Source organism: Parasteatoda tepidariorum, chromosome 9 (genome assembly GCF_043381705.1).
Source record: "Parasteatoda tepidariorum isolate YZ-2023 chromosome 9, CAS_Ptep_4.0, whole genome shotgun sequence".
NCBI classification, from domain to species: Eukaryota; Metazoa; Arthropoda; class Arachnida; order Araneae; family Theridiidae; genus Parasteatoda; species Parasteatoda tepidariorum.
This window is the reverse complement of record NC_092212.1, coordinates 83,080,709-83,102,004: the sequence shown is the minus strand read 5'-3', so window position 1 is coordinate 83,102,004 and position 21,296 is coordinate 83,080,709. Positions and strand designations below refer to the sequence as shown.

The following is a 21,296-nucleotide window of genomic DNA, read 5'->3' as shown; positions in this document are numbered from 1 at the left end:
ACAGAACGCAAGTAACATATGACTGGATCACCAAACGATGAAAAACCAGTGAAGGAACAAGTGTTCCTTTACTGAGTTTTTTCTAAGTTAATGAAAATGAAAGAAAAACTTACATTTTCTTGTACCTTTAGTGAAGTTTTGTATCAAAAATATGTTAAAAATACAAAAAACAACTTCTAACCAGTGAAGGAACAGGCATTTTCCTTTATTGGGCATAGATTTCCCAGTGAATGAGCAGTATGTGTTAATATGTTGAAACTTTACTTTTCAATTCATGATTACAAAAAAAGTTAACATTTTCCAAGTATTTGTATCTTAGAATAGGCCTGTTTTATAGGCTTGTTTTTAGAAATTTGTATGGCACATAAATTCATAAAGAGCATTAAAAAATAACCAAAATTAAGTGTTCCTTTACTGGTAAGAGCTGTTCCTTCACTTGGTCTTCTTACTACTTGTTATTTGAACCACCAAAACTTTAGTACAGTATTATGTAAGTTCTCTACAATTTTTTTGCATAATTTGCAATTACTAGCAATTATGTTGACACTGTCATTTAACTAAAATTACGAAATTTGAAATTAATATGATTTTTTTAAAAGGCAAGCGAAGCTTAAGTGTTACTTCACTGGTTAGTTTACCCTATTCATTTTAACAATGTTGCTTCATATTTCTTAAATTTCATCAGTAAATAACTATTAGATTTGACGTTTCTTTAAAAAAATTTATCACATTTTTATACACTTACTAATTGCTTTGTTGGTTCTTTAAATACTCATCCTTCAGAACAAAGTGGGTCAAATTACCCTTTGGTAAGAAGGTTTAACCCAGTTTTTTAGCTCTTAAAAAATTATTTATAAAACATATTTTTTAATTTGAACAAGTTTCTAATTTAAGTAAAAAATATTGATGTAAACTGGGAGCAAATATTATAAGCTATTAGATAATTATGTTAAAAAATGTATACAAAAAAAAATTGCACAAACCTTCCATGTTTTCCCTAACAACAACCAAAGTTGATTTAATAAAAAAATTTGCTTATCTACAAAGGTGAAAAATTCATGTCTTCTTAATTTCCTACCAAAATTTGATATAGAAATTCCTAGTTCACGGATTCATGTACGATAAATTTGGAAAATCAATTACAATCATTAAAATCAATTACAATCATTAAGTAAATTAAACAATTAGGCTAGTTGAAACATTTAGGGTGAAAAAAAGCTTTTATAATAAATTAGAAAAAATATCTAAATTTTGTAAGAAAGAAAAATTAGACTTGAACGAGGCCCAATTTAACGCTAACGTACGTAACATAACAGAAATCTCAAGACAGACCCTCCCCCTATTTACAGCCCTAGAAATTTTTGTTCCATGCAATTTATGACCAGAAATCAGACAAAAGAGTGTTTCTGTGGATATCTGATATTTCCGAAGTCAGGAAAAAAGAGGGCAAGGCAATATAAAGAAACTAAAAGCATTTTCCTTCAGTGTAAAGTGAGGAGGCTAATTGACAACTCTGTGGATGGTAGCTACGAAAGTGGGGATATTTTCATCAGTGGAAAGAGAGTTTTATTGCTCTTTTGGTTAGAAAAGTGAAGAGAAACAATTATTTTATATTTGTTAGCACTTCGATTAGATTTTGAAAAGCGTCCGACAATCTAAAAAAGAATAAAAAGGTATTATGGGTTTCAGAGGAGCCCAGCTCGGAATAAAACTTTATAAAAAGAAGAAAAAAAGTGGGATCTGGGGAAGTTATAAGTAATAAATAAGTTAGAATAAAAAATAAACAAACAATTAATGCAATGAGATTTGAGACTTTTCGGGGGCCCCATCATTAAAAACGGCTCTGCATATAACGAACTTATTATCGGGATTTAGAGACTTCGTTAAATAGAGGTTCAACTGTAATTATAAAAGAAGTGGCGAAGTCCACTACAAACGAACAACTATAACGAATCGAGTCCACTATAAACGAACAACTATAACGAATCGAGTTCACTACAAACGAACAACTATAACGAATCGAGTCCACTATAAACGAACAACTATAACGAATCGAGTCCACTATAAACGAACTACCATTCTCTTAGCTGTTCACTATAAGTGTATAAAATAACAGTTCGAACAGGACCACTAAAAACATTCACTGCAACCAAGTGGGTTTCTTATACAGCGAGTTCTTCCTAACATAAACATAACCAATTTTTATCATTTTTATATTGGCTGATATTTCATTACAAAATTTATCAGCATTTACAATATCGTTATTCAATAATTATCGTTATGCATAATATTGGCGATGGTATGTTACCATTCTTTTAGATATATTATCGATAATGTTCGCGATATTATAGAATTTAATCTGAATTATCACTATCGATCGCGATATTTAATTACACCTACTTCATATGTCTTATCAGTAGCAAGAGACCTGCATATATCATGATACGGCGTCCAAGAGGTTGAAAGAAGGTTATGACAATTAGATAAACAACAGGGTGCTTACTCAAATTTTTTTAACAAAAAATAAGCACCTTTTAAGTATTTTTTAAGCACTCAAAAAATATTTTTAAGTACTATATGCATTACAAAATAATTTTCAATGATAAAATAACTAGTTTCTGTAAAGCATTTTCTTCTTGATTATATTAGCCATTATAAAATGATCGAGAGGTTTTTCGGTTCGATAGCTGAGGGCATTGCCTGAATGAAGCCTGAAATTGAAAATAATCTTGCAAAATGCAGCAGAGTTGCACATGAGAGTGCAACGATCTCACAGAACCCAGCTCAGTAGACGCACATGCGGACTCGCAAGTATTTTATCAAACATGTAAAATGAATTGTGAAGACATTGAATAGAAAAATGTAAAAAACACGCTTTTGCATAATAAGTGGCGAAACTCGACATGGTAAAGAACAAAAATCTCGTTTTTGAAAAGAGAAAATGAAGCACTTTTAAAAAACACCCAATAAAAAAAGAACTTTTAAGAGCTTTTAAAAAACGAAAATAAGCACCTTCAAGGACTTTTTAAAAACGCTACGCACCATGCGAAAACATAGGGCTTGAATGGATATTATGATTATTACTCAAAATTGTAACTTATCACAAAATGAATGAAGTCATAATAAGGGAGCCTTACTCCCCAGCTCGTTTCGCTCAACAACCCCCAAGATAGCCTCACAAAATCATTTTTATTTCTTTTTGATTCACAAAGCCTATTTATCAGCATTATAAATTGATATATTTCTATTCCATTTTCCTTATAGTATTTAAATTGCGCATTTGCATACATTATAGTATTGCATGCATATTAAAAAAATATGTATTTTTAAATATATCATTACTATTAACAATATTTCAGTTTTAATTATACGTACAAAAGTAAACACTAAAAATATCTTTTTTTAGAAAAATCAAAAAATTTATTTAAATAAATTTAAAAGGGAGAATGTCTCAAGCTTCAAAAAATAACTTAAGTTTTTTGATTTCTGTATTTTTTAAAATAAAAAAAAATCTGATCAATAATAAAAAATATAAACTAATATACTGTTGATTTATAATAATTGTGTAAGAAATAAAAAATTAATGGCCGTTTAAAAAATTTCTAAAAGTGAGTACTTATTGAACAAATAAATGGCAAAAGTAACTTTTTTAGTCAGATATACAGTTCAATAGAATGGGTATTGTGAAAAATGATTCCCTTAGATTTACGTACATAAAAAAATTCTCGTTTTGCTCCACTTTGATTAATTAATTCATTTATTTTTCATATCTGCCAACATTGGAGAAATAAAATAACGGGGATTTCACTAACAACATTTTTTAGGCTACGAGTGAAGTTTTGATACACCATGCATAATTATGTAAGTATAAAGAGAAATTCAAAATTGAAAATAATATAAGGACTTACATTTAGCGAAGTAAAAAATATGTATATAAATCTTAATCTAAAGAAGAAGTTTTAAAACCATTTTTTGTAATTACTTAATCTATTTTATTTTATAACCGTTGTTGAACAGCCGACCCAATTTAGGGTTTACAACTACTGATGTTGAACTCCGTAGCTTTGTAATTTTGAACCCAATCCAGAAGACAAAGGAACTTCTGGATCAAGTATTAGGAGAACTTTGCGTTCATGGAAGACTTTTTGATGGAACTAATCTGCATCTACATTACATGAAGAGGAAAAGCACGAAGACCTCCCACGGTTAGCCTGATGGCAAAGGGGACTCTAACTCATGATCCGTTTACTACTGAGGATATTTTAACGTCAGCATTTTGGTCAGTGCAAGCCAGCTGTGGATTTCGTAGCTGTTGTTATTGTTAATTAACGTCGCACTAGAGCTGCACAATGGGCTATTGGCAACGGTCTAGGAAACATCCCGGAGGATGATCCGAAGACATGCCATCGCAATTTATGGATTTCGTAGCAGCCAGTCATGGGATTTAAAGCCGGTTCACCTCATTGGACGGCAAATGCTCTATGCCCTGAGCCACCACTCAACATACTGCAGTACTGGCAATAGCACCATCTGTTGAGGAATATGAGAAGTACTTTTGCCATCAGTGGATATTTTATCGCCTAATTATTTCCTTTTTTTTAATTTCTTCCACAAATACAGAGAAATTTGAGAATATATAGATAAACAGGAGATAGTGGTAAAATACATCTTCATTATAAAACAGGAGACTCTGCAGATTTGATTTTAAAAAAAAGAAGATAACTTAAGAGTTTTATTCTTTAAATTTATGGCATTAGAAATATGAAAATATAATACACATTAATATACACACTATTTGTCCTACAAAGAAATCATCAGTAGAGAGATTTACAAGACATTTCAAGATGAATGATACAAATAAATTTATTAGAAGAAATTCACAACAATATGGAAATAACATAATTAAATGTGTTATATAAGATTATTTTTACAGAATGACAAAGATTTGATGATTCAGATGACTCGATTATTAAAGATGGGAAGACTTCTTACTAATTTGTCTAATTTTGACTTGAACACCTCACTAACAATTTCTTTATTTAATTTACATTCAGGATTTTTCACCACATATTCAACATACACCTGCAAAATAATATAAAAATTTATTGCTTTCATTCATAAAGTGAAGCATATCTAGGTACCCCAACAATCATATAGGTGCAGAGAAAAATTATTTTATTCCTATTTAATTTCACAAATCAGGAAAATGGCTATTTTCCAGTCCCCAGTGTATTTCATGCTTGTTTTATGACTTTAATGGGACGGAAAGTGAGATTTTAGAATGTATCTTAATTTCTGTGGCAGAATTTTTTCGGGCTTTCTGCGATAAACTTTCCCAGCACTAATATTTTGCTTTAAGATACTTTTAATCATAACAATTACTAAATTAAAGTAGCAGAAACTTTGTGTTTAAAAAAGAAGATACAGCAGGGTGCATAGCCAAATCTCGCAACAAAAAATAAGCATCTTTTAAATACTTTTTAAGCATTCAAAAAATATTTTTAAGCACTATATACATTAACAAAATGCAAAATAGTTTTCACATAATAAAATAACTGTAACTAGTTTCTGACAAAGAATTCTTTTCTTGATTGTATTAGCCATGATAAAAAGATCAAGATTTTTCGGTTCAATTTCAGAGGGTGGAAAATGAAGTCTGAAATGGAGAATATCTTGCAAAATGCAGCAGAGTTGCACATGAGAGTGCAAGAATCTCACCGAATCCAGCTCTGTAGACGTACAAGCGGACTCCCAAGTATTTCCTCAAACATGTAACATGATTGGGGTGCTATCATACGTTGCGGGCCGACGGTACGACGAAATAGATTGTGGTTGAATGATTTGTGAAAACGTTTAATAGAACAAAGTGAAAACCACGCTTTTGCTTAATACGTAGCGAAAATTGATACGGCAAAGAAAAAAAATCTCAATTTCGAAAAGGAAAAATTAAGCACTTTTTAAAAATCACCATGAAAAAAGCACCAAACAAAAATAAGCACCTTTAAGTACTTTTTAAAAACGCTACGCAACATGTATAGAATAACAGTGGATAAAAAATTGGAATTGTAAAATTAATATTTTTTCCATTCTAATATTATATTCTCGTATTTTGTAAGCGGGAAAATGCACTAGTTATTTCCTTTTTCGAATTTTGTAAATCATTACACAAATTAAAATTCGTAAATAAATTAAACGATAGTAAACTAGAATTTGAGAAATTATGTAGAAAGGAAAACCAAAATTTCTCCCTTCGCAAAAGAAAAATCTTTCTGCAAAAACTCAACAACGTTCTACAACAATGTCACCGTGTCGTCGCAATTCTGCCACGGGGATGACCAATAAGGTTATGATATTCCAATTTATGTAACTGAAATATACCTATATGTCATTCGCTCACTTGTCTCAATTTTTGAATTAAATGTCAATTTCTACAACTCAATGTCTTTTTTAAGTAAGGAAAAAAAAAAAAAAAACAGACGTAGAAATTAATATCACTTGCTTGAAGGATCAGTAGCTGAAAGATTTTACTAGTTTGTACTTATTTTCACTAATTCGTTAACATGTCTCTACTCTATTAGACTAATTGAAAAAAAAGTCAATAAAGTGAATTTAAATGGAAAATTACAATATAGAAAATGCATTATGCCACAATTATTATGAAATGAGCACTTTTGTGACAGAAACACAGACCAAATGTGAAAAAAAAAACAACAACTTCACATCAATTAACTGAAAATAATTTGTGGTGGTTTGAGTGAAATTTAATTGGTCTTGGATCAATGGACTAATATTAATTTTGTGTCCTGCTTCCCTCTCTGACAATTAGAAGCCTTGGGAGTTCCTTATGAGGCACCCTAAGGCAGTTTTTGAGTTAACTGCGACAGAACTCTCTAGAACTAATATGTTTCTGCAAGATACTTTTAATAATAACAAACATATATGTTACTTATTTAAAATAATAAAAGCACTGTGTTTACAAAAAAAGTATATATATATATATTTTAATTTCATTAAAAATTTTTTTATTCTAATATTATGGGTGATATTCTCGCAATTTTGCTGGGGGTAGGGGAACAAGCAAATAATTTCTTTCTTTGTATTTTGTAAATAATCAGCACATAAGGAAAAAAATAATTAAAAATCATGAATTCCGTAGTAGCAATTGGGGGAAAAAAAAAAGATCGACGAGGAAACCACGCGAATCGGACTCCTCAAATGCGAGTTTCATTTTGAGATTAGGTTGTTGTAATAAATAATATATAAAATATCGGATTTAAAAACTATGGAGAAATCAAAAGCAATAACTGCAAAAAATTCAATAGAACCACTGCCTTAAAAAGTAAATACTCAAACACACGATTTGAATTTTTTTATATCGTTCGAAATATATCGGGATATTTAAAAACCACGGGAAAATCAATATCAATAACTGCCGAAAATACAATTGAAACATTACATCGATTTACGATACTCTCGGCGTAAATTGAGAGTGTCAAAAAGTGATTATCTAAATCCATGATTCAAATAATATGTGTAAATTTCTGTAGGAAAGAAAACTAAATTGCTCTTTATTTTGAAAAGAAAAATTTTTCTGCAAGAACTTTTAACATTCTGCAACAATGTCGCCGTGTCACTGCTATTCTGCCAAGGGGATGAGGCAGATTATTATTTAGCATGGAATAGTAAAATGTCTGTAACTCAATTTACGAATTTCAGCTAGCAAATTTAATTTCAAAAAAAGAAAGAAAATTAGTTTATAAAAATACTATAGAGTAGTAAGGGATGCACATTTTTAGCAAAATAATTTTTTACAATATCAGTTTCATAAAGTAGTTAATAAAAAGTTTTAAATCCCTTAAATCATGAGGGAAAGTGTTTTATAGCTAAAATGCACACATAATATCTACAGAAAAGAAAAAAAACATTGTTTAGAAACAAAAATAACACATCTTACTTAAGTGCTACAGTATACTCTCGATATCTCGAACTTCAATGTTTAGAAAACCTTGTTATGTCAAAAAAATATTATCTCCCTTGGCATTATATATCCACACCTAATGTTAATTTGAATTCCTATGTTGAAGGGTTTCTTCTCAAAATCTTGCTATGTCGAATTTTTTTTTTTCGAAATTGAAAATGAATTTTTTCGGAAAAATTTTAAGAATTGTAAACCGATTCTTTGCTATTTAATGCATAATTGTTCTTGTCTTACTCTTAAAAATAAAATTATCATTGTCGTATTTAGACTTATAGTTAACTATCATTACACACACATTCAATAGTAGTTATTCTTATGTTTCATGACTCTACATTTTAGAGTTATATTTTAGAATAAATTTTTTTTTCTTCCTTTTTAGAATATATTTAGTTCTGAACTTGTTATTTTGAAAACTAGCTATCTCGAAATTTTTCTAGCTCCCTTTCAACTTCCAGACATAGAGAGTATTTTGTATTTTCAAATATAATATAATGAATAATCAAATGTAATATAATAAAATAATAGTGTATTATAAAATATAAATATATTACACTAATAACTACACATTTAAATAGATAGCAAATTTTTCTCCATTAGATCAGCTTTAATAAGAATTAATCTTTATAAAGAATTTTCTTTTATTGCTTATTATATTTTTTAATGCATAATTTTGAAAAGGGAATAATATAAATTTCATTTTAGACAGTGGTACTGTAACATATATTTGAATAACATTCATATCCAAACTTTTTATAATCCCAAAAATTAATTTGAAAATAGAATATTATCACAAATATATAAATAAAAAAATAAATAAAAATTTTAGAATTAAAGAAAAATGAAGAAAAGTTACAAAATGTTTAATAATTAAAAAATGTTTTAATAACACAAATTAATAAAATTCTCAACAAAGAAGAGTAACTATTTTAATAAGCATTTCTTAATAGAAATTTCACAGGGTTCCCATTCAATTTCAGAAAAAAAAATTCCCTAGCTTTTTCAGGTATATTAGGTAAATTTTAATGAAAATCCATACCATATTTTATCTATACCATGCAATTTTTCATCAGAAAACTTAAATTTTTTTTATTTGTAATATCAAATATTAGATTTTATGAGCAATAATAGAATGAGAATAGAAACATGTAAAAGTTTCACTAAAAAGTGGAATTTTATAAAATAATTGTAATAGATGTTGGAATAATTTAAATTGAATCTCGATAACTGATTACTGTTATTGACATTCTAAGACTGGTCACTTTCCAGGTATGATATAGGAATTTTCCAAGTTTTTGTAAACAATTGTAACTTTCCCTGACTAAAGTAATTTGGCGACCGGCTCGTACTGGCCAAAGTGTTGACGTAAATTATCCTCAGTGGTAGGTGGATCATGGTATAGAGTCCTCTTGCCATCAGGCTAACAGAGGCAGTTTTTCGTGATTTTCCTCTCCGTGTAACGCAAATGTGGGTTAGTTCCATCAAAAAGTCCTCCACGAAGGCAAATTCATCCTTTCTCTTCCGGATAGGGTTCAAAATTACAAGGCAATGGAATTGATCATTAGTAGTCGTAAAACCTAAAAATTGGGTCAGCTATTCAATAAATAAAATAAAATAGACTCTGGGATTGCTATTTATCTTCATTAAAAACTGCTATTTAATCGGTTTATGAATTATCATCACTTACTGTAGGTCTCGGTATTGCCTTTGTTTATAATCCTCTAAAGATTAAAAAAAGTATTGATATTGACAATGTAAGATAAGGAATTTTTTCTTTTTGAAAAATGTCTCAGAATATGCTAAATATTAAAATGTTAAGTTATAAAATGAAGAAACATTTTAAGAGACATGCGTGAAACAATGCATTCTTCAAAACATCATGAAATATTCATAATAATTTCATATTTATTTAAAAAAATATTTATTATGCATCTCATGTGCATTTTTAGGAAATGGGGTGCATAAAAAAATGCATGTGGGGTGCATTTTTGACATAAGAATGGCGACTGGGTGAAGACTGGCAGACAACTTTTTATCACCATTTATTATTTTTAGCTTCTATGTGGTTGGTGGCAACCGTTAGTTTTGCCATATAATTTAGCAATACATATTACTCAATTTAACTTCTAAGCAAACAATATAATAAGTTATACAATCATTTTTATAAGGATTTTTTTTCAAGAACTCTGTAATCTTCAGGGATTTTCTAAAATACTAGGGGCTTACTTAACGACTTACATGACTTAACGAAGTTACTATTTTCTCTGACAAAAACACAACAATAAATTTAAAAAAGCATTATAATAACATTCATTGAAATGATAGGTATAACCAAAACTGTTATACTCTGCATTTCATATTTATAGATTTTAAATTTAAGAAACAGAGTAAAGAAAGAGTTGAAGCAATAAAATAGCTGAAAAAAATACAAAAGCAAATAATTTTCTTCCTTTTTTCTGCAGAATTACATTCTAAAGATATTTTTCTTGTTCAACGGAAAGAAATACTCCCGATTTTTCTGTTCTCATTTCGGAATAAAAAAAATTCACCAATGACTAGCTTGATTCAACTAAAATTTAAAACTGATAAAGTAAAAAAAATAAATAACAACAAAAATTCTGAAATCACAGAAGTTTAAAAGATAATTCACTCTAGAAATGATGTTTTTTCTTTAATTTTTTGAAAGAACACCATAATTTTTAAAGAACACGATAAAAACATTTTATATCTTAATCAAATATGACTGTGAGTGGGAATTTTGTTACTATTTCAGATATTCGGAACACTATATAATTGGGGGAGGGGGGTAGATTCAATTTTAAAAATTATATTATTTGGTGACCTAAATCCATGACTTTTCATGATTCTTTAAGAAAAATAGTTAAAATCATGACATTTCATGACAAATTTTGTTCAATAACGAAATTTAAGACTTTCCATCATTTTTCATGACTTTCCGGGTGCGCTGATACCCTGCAGGGGGCTAAGTTTCCTGTTCACAGCCTGATGATTGCTTCACAATAATTGTTATTACTTGGCAGAAAACAATTTTTCTATGAAAGTTAAAATTATTCACTTAACATATATGTACTTAAAGGAATTCTATTTGCTTGTGCTTCCACTTCCCACGTCCTAATATTATCTATTAGTATTATAATTATCTATTGGTGAACAGAAGTAATTTTTCTAAGTAATAATTTTTTAAAATAGAATTTATATTGTTGTAATATTATATTGTGCAAACAAATTTAATGAATTCACAACTGTAATTTAATATTTTCGCTAACCAGACGGGAGTTATTTATTAAATACTGTTTTTGCTTGCATCTCATTCTGCATGAAGTTGAAGTTCTAAATCATTTAACAGATCTCTTTAATTGTAATTTATAACAGTATATTAATGTTATTCGCACAAAAATAATTGTAAAACTGTTAATAAAATTAGACTACTTTTCTAAAGGAAACAAAGGAAATAAAAATAAAAATATGACCACCGAAGCCGAAGTCTTCAGGGGGTACCTGCCCCGGTAGCCATAAAACAAAACCATTTCTAATCGAGGGAGAAGCAAATGCCTAAATTAACTCCCTCAGTTTTGTTTTATGGCTACCGGAGCCGGTACCCCCTGAAGACGTCGGCTTTGGTGGTCATATTTTAATTTTTATTTCCTTTGTTTTCTTTATTGCTACTTTTTTTGAAATTTCTGCTGCTTTTTAGCGCATTTTTTTTCAAGGAAGTTTTATCTATTTAGAATTAAAAATATTTGTGTCTTCTTTCAGTACTACTCTTCTAAATAACATTATTATAAAATTAAGACCAGAGAGCATTATAATAATTATAAAAACAATTCTCCTAGATTTAAACTCTTGAATTAAAACAGTAATGATAGCAGTACAGGAAAATAAATTAGGGATACAAAAATATTTAGAGAAAAACAATACCTTTATGACTTTTATTAGTTTATGCTGATGACAACCAAAACAATATGAAAATGAATGAGGAAAATCTGGATCCTAAGCAGTGGTATTTATGCCAATAAAAATGCACGCACAACAATGGAAAACTGCATTAGATTTTTATACATAGTAAGATATAAAAAGAATTTCGGTTGAAACCAGAAATTGAGGAAAAATAAAGGAAAATCCACAAGTTGGTAGCTATAAACAAAGAACTAGCAGCTATAATAAATCTGGTTTTTAAGAACTTTTAATTTTTTTATTTTATTTTAATGCAGGATATATATGTTTATCATATGTATATTTTATATATATGTGTCATATATTGATACATATATATAAGAAATTGAGGAAAAATAAAGGAAAATCCACAAGTTGGTAGCTATAAACAAAGTAGGGCAATCTGTTCTCAATAACAACTAAATTTATTAGAACTAGCAGCTATAATAAATCTGGTTTTAAGAACTTTTAATTTTTTTATTTTATTTTAACGCAGGATATATATGTTTATCATATGTATATTTTATATATATGTGTCATATATTGATACATATATATAAGAAATTGAGGAAAAATAAAGGAAAATCCACAAGTTGGTAGCTATAAACAAAGTAGGGCAATCTGTTCTCAATAACAACTAAATTTATTAGAACTAGCAGCTATAATAAATCTGGTTTTAAGAACTTTTAATTTTTTTATTTTATTTTAACGCAGGATATATATGTTTATCATATGTATATTTTATATATATGTATCATATATATTTTATATATGTTTATCATTGAACAGCCGACCCAATTTTCGATTTACAACTATTAATGTTAAACTCCTTAGCCTTGTAATTTTGAACCAATCCAGAAGACAAGGAAATTCCTGGATCAGTACCTCCAGAGGTAAGATTTGTTATGGGAACATGGAGGACTTTGTGACTCGACAGATTTAAGGTGCATTAGTCACAATTTACTACACAGGGAGTCTTCTTCCGGTGGGGACCAAACCCACGACCTCTAAGACGTGGGCCCAGTCCTCTATTAACCAGGCAAGCTGAGTCGCAATGACTCAGTGGACAGAGCGGCTGCCTTCCAATGAGGTGAACCGGGGTGCGATCCCAGCGATGGTCGGTTGATACGAATTCCGCATCTGGCTTGAACCGACGACAGTGCTGGCGTGAAATATTCTCAGTGGTAGTCGGATCAAGGTTTAGAGTGCCCTTGCAGTCCGGCTAACTGTGGGAGCTTCTTGTGGTCTTCTTCTCCACGTAACGCAAATGTGGGTTAGTTCCATCAAAAAGTCCTCCATAAACGCAAATTTCTCCCAATACTTTCTCCAGCAATTCTCCTGTCTTCTGGGTTGGGTTCAAAATTACAAGACTAAGAACATTAGTAGCCGTAAACCCAAAATTTGGGTCGGCTGTTCAATGACGGTTATAAAATAAAATAACCAGGCAATCCCCCTCAAAAAGCAAAAAAATAAAAAGCCCCCCCCCCAAACAAAAAGAGGAATTGAAATTAATCAGGACAGAGTATAGCATGTTTATATAGAAACAGTCAAAGATTTGAAAGATTATATATGCTAAAAAAAATATATGCAAGCGTAACAGAACCATTTAAATGTAATTGACTCACTTCCTTGTATATTTTCTGTAGATATTCTCGAACATTTGTGGAGTTCACATCAGTGTTCATAATCAGTTTGAGTCCAGTTCCAGTCTCGTAGAAATTTAATTTGTACCTGCTGGTACGATAGTTCAGGAATCCATCTTTGCTTTAAATAAAATATAGAAAATAATTATAAATCATCATTCTAAATTATCAAAGAAGTATTATTTCAAGATTAGTAAAAAAAATTATTTTTAGCCATGTTATTGCAAACCAAGATGGTTCTACATTTCCACCATTGTACATTCAACAATTCCAAAATTTTACATTATCACCGCAACAAAAAATTGACCAAGAGGAGTCCGATTGTATTGAAACAACTCTAAGGGGAAACATACGCTTTTGCCTTTTTCCATTCAGTTTCGTGCTTCAATTTTCTTTACTCATGCATTTTTGTAAATGCATACGTAAAAAAGGACCCCTTTTCTTCACGAATTAAATAAAAAAAAAAAGACAAAGTGCTAAAATATATCACTTAATTTATTACATACTGCAACATATGAGGAAATAGTCAGCTAAATCTGCAAAAAGTCACCACTTTCTAAAAAACAATAGCTTTTGTATGCTTCTACTTACGGCGTTTTTTTTTTTTTTTTTTTTTTTTTTTTTTTTNTTTTTTTTTTTTTTTTTTAATAACACCCATCTAAAAGGATCTGATAAAACCCATATTTAAGTGGGTTGTCTTAAGATATAACAAAAAAAAAAGGAGTTGATTTGCCAGTCTTTTTTTCTTTCCGTTATTGCTACAGTTATTATTATAATTTCACACATTTTTAAATATTTTCATAAATTATTTTCATTATTTTTAAGCAAATAATCTTGATTACACTCAAAAAATGTGAGCAAAAAATTTTTGAATACATATTTTAAATTTTTTTTTCATGGAAACATATATTATATTTTAAATAATAAAAAATATTTTAACATAACACCCTCTTTGTATTTTACCAAAATATATTCATTTCAATCATATCACGTAATACAGGGCTCGAAAAACCTCAGAAATTTTACCCATCCCCGAGGACGGCTTGTCCAACAATGTACCCCTCCTCCTTTGAAACTAACCCGTAGCTTCTAAAGAAATTAAAATATAATTTTCTCTTATTTATTACAAACATTTATATAAATTGCACAATGAATTAGTAGTTACTAGGATTACNTTATCCATTTAGGTTAATAATCATAATTGCATTTAACGCTTCTTGTTTCAGACCAGTATGTAATGTGTTTTTTTTTTTTTTTGTAAGTTCATTGGTGAAAAGCCCCTTTCGACCGCTGCAGTACTCCCAGACAGAGAAAACATAAATTCCACCATGCGCAGAATGCTGGTGTATTTCTAGGCTAGACTCTTGTAAGATAAGGAGTAAGGTAAGATAAGACTCGAGGCGCTAGACTCTTGTAAGATAACAAAACTTGAAAATATATCACGACCATTAACGGGAAACTGGCCGTCCGAGTGGACGTCGGATTCGACAAACTTGTTGTCCGCTGGGAAGTCTTGACCGCCAAGGACGGGCGGATGGGCCCTGTTATATTACGGCCCTGACATAATATTAATTTTATAAGAAAATTCTGTCATTTACATTAATTAATGATATATCAGTATTTGTTGTTCGCACACAGCCAGTCAATTATGCGCATTGAACAACTGAATTTTTTAATTGATTTAGTTCAAATAAATAGTATGTAATTCAACAGATAGAAATATGCTTTAGTAAGTAGCATGAAAGCTTTGAAACAAATAAGCATAAACCATCAACAATAGCACAATTTCAGATAATGAGTATAAATTAAAATTTTTACAATCTACACATATTTTCCCCATAGGCATTGCAAGAACCCTATTTTTGAGAGGGCGAAATTAAAATATAGCTTTCAAAATTTCACATATAAAAAAAGGGAATTTTTCTTACATTTATTCAAATATCTCAATGAAAGATTCATTATTTTTAATTTTTTAATTTAGCTGAATGTAAACCAATGATGATGTATGAAAACTTTTGTTATTAGTTTCAAATAGTGAGCAGAACTGAAAAAGAGATTTTAAGAGAACGGAGCAAGTAGCCCCTTCTCCTCCTGTTAACAGCGCCTATATTTTTTTAAAAAATAATAATAAATAAAATAAATAAATAAATAAAATAAATAGAATAAATAAATAAATAAAATAAAAATATTTACCAATCCACTGGCGACAACTTTTGGACAAATGACTTAAGAGAAAATATTAATCCATACATCAGTTTCATTTCCTGAAAATAAGAAGAATTAAAATAAATTACATAAGAAATATATTAACTTTGATGCAAAGCTTTTACTTTTGTATAGTCAGGAAAAAGAATAGTTCCATTGTTAATAAAAATGTTGTCGAATTTTTGACATAAACAGACACAAAACTAAAAATGCAATAAGATAAATTTTTAAAAATAAGATTTTTCAAATGGATAAAAAGGGTGAAAAAAAAAAAGAAAACTTATTTTTGTCAAATCTTGTACAAAAAATGTAAGACATATCATTTCATCCAGTATTGAAAATTCATTCCAAAGTTTTTGAAACGGATGTACAACGCCATATTTAAGGGGGTGGGGAAGTTAGGGACAATTGTTCAGGGACACAAAGACTGCTGAAAGGCAAATAAAATTCCTTAAAATTTTTTTTTTTTAAACTAGCTTTTGTGAAAATCAGTCTCTGTTGTTAGCTGAAAATTCAATTATATCTATGTTACTGTGAATGACCGAAATTGGTGGCTGTTGACTTCACAAAGTCGCTTTGGTAAATGACCGAAATATGTAATAGGTCTAGTTAAGTGCCACTGCCCAATATGCATTTAACCAGTACTCCGAACACTGATGTTTCTCCAAATCCATCTTTAGCAGATATTAAATATAATAATATCAACAAATAAATTTTTAAAAAAATTGGGTATAACTAATATTTGGGGATTCACTTGTTAAAATCTACATTCTCTTGCCTTTGGTCATTCACGGTAAACTACAGGTAAAAAAAAAAGAAAAAAAAAAAAAAAAAAAAAAAAAACTAANAGTATTACTTACGGTAGGATAAAGGATTTTTATATTTTATTTTTTATAACCGTAGTTGAACAGCTGACCTAATTTTGTGTTTACGACTATTAATGTTCAACTCCGCCATTTCTAATGTCTTGCAATTATGAACACTAACACAGAAGACAAGGAAACCCCTGGATTAGTACCCTCCGAGGTATTGATTTGTTATAGGAACACGGAGGATTTAGTGACTTGACAGATTTAACATGCATCAGTCACTATTTACTACACGGGGAGTTTTCGGCCGGTGGGGATCGAACCCACGATCTCTTGGACATGGGGCCAGGGCCCTACAAACCAGGCTATCCTGGTCTCAGAATAAAAAATTTTCAAAAATTTGAAAATATAAAAATAAGACTTTTTGTGTTTCGAGGAAGGGGCTTGTAAAATCTGGGTCCAGCCTTACTGATGTGCCCTGTGTTTGTTTTGATAAAAAATAAAATTATATTTTTCCTTTTCAGTTCACTTGAAAGTTAATAAAAAAAGTTTACTTCGTCTCTAGACATGCCAGCTTCTCTTCTTCTCAGCCATTCATGATAATAGATGCAGGAACCAGCAGAGTTGAAAATGTACAAGTTGTAGATTGTCATTCTACTAATGAAACAAAGTTTATTAGAATGGAGCAACTCTTCTTGGCGATCAAGATATATGAGATTAAAAGTAGACTAAAGGAAAAATCAACGTGAATAAAGCACAAAAAAGGGGAGAAATGGACTTACTATAGTTTCAGTTCTACAAACAAGAACCTTCCTCAGTGTCTGAACAACAAATGATAGCAAAATCTGAGCCAGCCAATAGGGACAGAAGAACAAGCTTGAACAAGATAACAAAAGAATAGGGATAGGAGTAAGTAAAGCAAGAACCCAAAGGTGCAAAAAAAAAGGGAATAAATAAATTTGATTGTATTTCAAAATATTGGAATTTGTTCTAATTTATTCCTTTCCTAATAATCAGAATGCTAATTTTCGATTTTTTGCGCCATTGGGTTCCTGCCAACACCTTGGCACATGTTTTTTTTCCTGTTTCTTTCTTATCTTGTTAAAGCTTGCTTCTCAGCCCTTACTGGTTAAACCACTTTTTTTTTTATGTTTGTCTTTCTACTATCATTTTCCACTATCATTTGGTGTTCAAACAACATTAAGAAATAGAGACTGACAAATGATATAAAATTTTAGGAGTGAGCTATACAAAATTTGACTTTATTGCCTTTTCTGCAAAATAAAAAAACCAGACATACTTGACTGATTTTTAGTGATATGCGACATATGCGTGTTTTTTTGGAACTAAGGAGCAAAATATTCAATTAAATAATGAAATTCAGTAAAATTTTTAAGGATATAAATCATTTAAATTATAATTCCTATAATTTAACAAAACAAACTTTGAAATAAACACTGAAGTAATAGGTAAATTTATATTGTTACCTTCATTACTAACATTAAATAGATTTATACATTAATATTGTCTTTGAGTTTTGACTCTAAAATACCATCAATTAATTCTCGCAAGGAAATAACTATCAATTTTGACTTTTTTTTCCTAATGGCTTATAATTTAAACAGAAAAGGTAGAATAATATATTGAAAAAGCTTGTTGCCAAAGAAATTATTTTAGTTATTTGGGAGACGTGGGGTCAGGATGTGGCAGACCCCACTGAGAAAGTTTCTCGTTTATATCACTGAAACTATAGTATGTTCATTTTATACTTTGATTTGAGCTCTATTAACCTTGTTTTTTGCTTTAGTCTAAACCAGGGGTGATTGTGAGCCCAAGCCAAAATTATGGAATATTTCTTGAGTTAAAAAAAAAAGAAGTTTAAATAGAAAAAAATTTAAACAAGGATTTTTTTCCCCTTTTTTTCAATATTTCTTAGTTTACTTAAAATACATTTAAAATTTTACATATACCTATACCATTTACACATTCTTATGATGACCTGGAGAAGTAATTAAAATTTACAAATATGTCTTTCTTTCCTGAGTTTATGATTATAACAACTATCTACTGATAAAAAATGAATATTAATCATGGATATAAGCTTATAAAGTATCCCTCTTGCTCTCCCTTACAAACAAATAAAATAAACTGAGTTTTTAAGTTCCACCTTTGAAAATTTGATTTCCGGAAACTTCTGTGATCAATGATTTTTTAAACATTTGAACCTTCAATCTCCGGAAACTTCCGGATCACTGTTGGAGAAAAATCCGGAAATCCGGATTTTTTCCGGAGCACAATCAGCCCTGCTAAACATCCCAAAGTTCTTAAGGCAGAATTGCGCCAACACGGCAACATAGTCGTCAAACGTTAAAAAGTTTTTGCAGAAAGATTTTTAATTTGGGAAGGAAAAAATTTTGGTTTTGCTTCTGCATCAATTTTTTGAAAAAAGTTTATTTTTCTAAAATGTTTTTTTTTCAAAGAAGTCTTTCTTGCAAATCAAAGAGGAAAGAACAAATCTTTTTATTCTCCTTTCAGGTTTCTTAAAAAAAGCCTGTAATGACAGGCATCAGCTAGAATTTAACAATATAAAAGAAAAAATTCAGAAATCGTGAAAGTTTAAAACAGTTTGCTCAAGAAATCAGGGCTCGAAAAAACTCAGAAATTTTACCCGCCCCCGAGGACGGCTTGTCCAACAATGTACCCGTCCTCCTTTGAAACTAACCCGTAGCTTCTAAATAAATAAAAATATCATTTTCTCGTATTTATTACTAACATTACATTATACAGTAAAAGAAATACTAGGTTACTAATAGTAAAATCTAGTATTTCTTTTATGAAATAATTTAAATGACAAAAGTCAAGTTATCTGAAATGTCAATTTATCCGAGGGTACTGCATTTTCTAAATGAATTAAATATGACGTTTGCCAGTTCCACAATCAAGCCAATGATTAACAGAGGTTTCTGCACAGAAATCTGAAAGGGGTTTTCCATTTAGGTAGATGTTCATAATTGCGTTTAATGCTTCTTGTTTAAGACCAGTACGCAATGTGTTTTTTGTAAGTTCATTGCTGAAAAGCCCCTTTCAACCGCTACAGTACTCCCCGTCAGAGAAAACATCAATTCCAATATGATCAGTAAGTTGCTGTATTTCTAGATTAGAGGGTTATTTTAGAAGTGAGGTGCTAAACTCTTGTGAGATAGCAAAACGAACATTAACGGGAAAATGGCCGTCCGCGCAGACGTTGGATTCGAGAAATTTGTTGTCCGAGGGGAATTTTTGACCGCCGAGGACGGGCTTTTTTCAAGCTCTGCTAGAAATGATGTTCTTTTTCCATTTTTTTTAAAAACGTAAATTATGTTTTACACACACTTATTTCAGTATCTCTTTTTTAAAAGGAGTCTATTTCCGTGATCTCGTTGTCGATCTTTATTTTGGAGATACTGCACCGATATTATGATTTTTTAAATTTATGTACGGATTTTAATTTATCAATTAATTTTTGAAATAATTTACAAAATTCCGAAAGGGAAAATAATTAGCGCATTTTTCCGCTTACAAAATGCGATAAAACTCCCAAAATATTAGAATTTAAAAAAATATTACTTTTATCATTAAAAATTTTTATTGTACATTTTCTTCTGCAAACACAGTGTTTCAGTTACTTTACTACATTTTCTTCTGTAAACACAATGTTCAGTAATTGTTATAATTATAAGTATCTTAAAGAAAAATATGAATGCTAAGAAAGTTTGTAGCAGAAAGCCCGAAAAAATTCTGCCATAGGGCTCAAAATACACCCTATCTTCTTTTTGGAATATAAAAGAAATTGAGAAACAATAAAATCTGATAAGTCAACTTTAAGATAATAGTAGCAGTGCAGCAATATAGTCCATTTAGAGGTGTTTAGATGTACAAGTTGAATCCCTCACTTACAAAAGTAGAAGAAAGGTGGCCTGGAAAAGAGGAGCGATTTTTGAAGGGGATAAAAAAAAAACCAGAGTCAGGGGTCTGTCCAGACATTTTGTAAAAGGTCCGTTTTTGTAAAATTGTGAAACTCGTAATTTGTGAATATAAAACAGGGTTGGGGTTTTGGACGTCCTTAACTGGTTTTAGACAGGACACGTGGGTTTTACTGTCTTAAACTGGGTAAAACTGTCCTAAACTGGGTAAAACTGTCCAAAACCTTGAACTTTGGTAAAAGGTAAAAATTCTATAGGTGTAACCATTGTACACAAAATAATTATATGTATCAATAAATATTTGATATTTTTTATACAATTTACTTTAACTTATCAAAAGAAAATAATATAATATAATAGGAAAAGGTTTATAATTTTTGAATCTCCATAATTAATTGAACAACAAAAGTGAATACCTAATCCTTTAAATATAAATATGCTTTTAATACTGATAACCAATATTTTTGCATAAGGATAAATATGGCAATATTAAAAAATAATAATTTTTCTTAAAAAAAATACTAAATTTGTTCCAAAATTAACCTTTTATTTTTCACAATATTTTTTTAAAGAAATGTTATAATTTCTGCATCACAGGATGATAAAAAAGACATCTATTTTAAAAAAATTGTTTTTAAATATAAATATATTAGTTTAAATTGAAAATACAAAATAACTGAAAAATGTATTAACAGTTTTGAAGGGCATAACATCAGTTTCAGTTACTGACACTGGTGATGTATCACCA

At 29.7% G+C, this 21,296-nt stretch overlaps 1 protein-coding gene across 1 annotated transcript in view; it reads right to left on the bottom strand.

Annotated features, from left to right (window-relative positions):
* LOC107443472 (blocked early in transport 5) overlaps window positions 1-21,296 on the bottom strand; it is a 141,127-nt gene that overhangs the window by 117,324 nt on the left and 2,507 nt on the right. The window contains exons 2-4 of the mRNA XM_071184825.1: window positions 17,141-17,243; window positions 15,766-15,836; window positions 13,555-13,693 (exon numbers count right to left, since the gene is read on the bottom strand). Coding sequence (XP_071040926.1) covers window positions 13,555-13,589 — 35 coding nt within the window. The 5' untranslated portion in view covers window positions 13,590-13,693; window positions 15,766-15,836; window positions 17,141-17,243. The remainder of the gene's footprint in view (window positions 1-13,554; window positions 13,694-15,765; window positions 15,837-17,140; window positions 17,244-21,296) is intronic.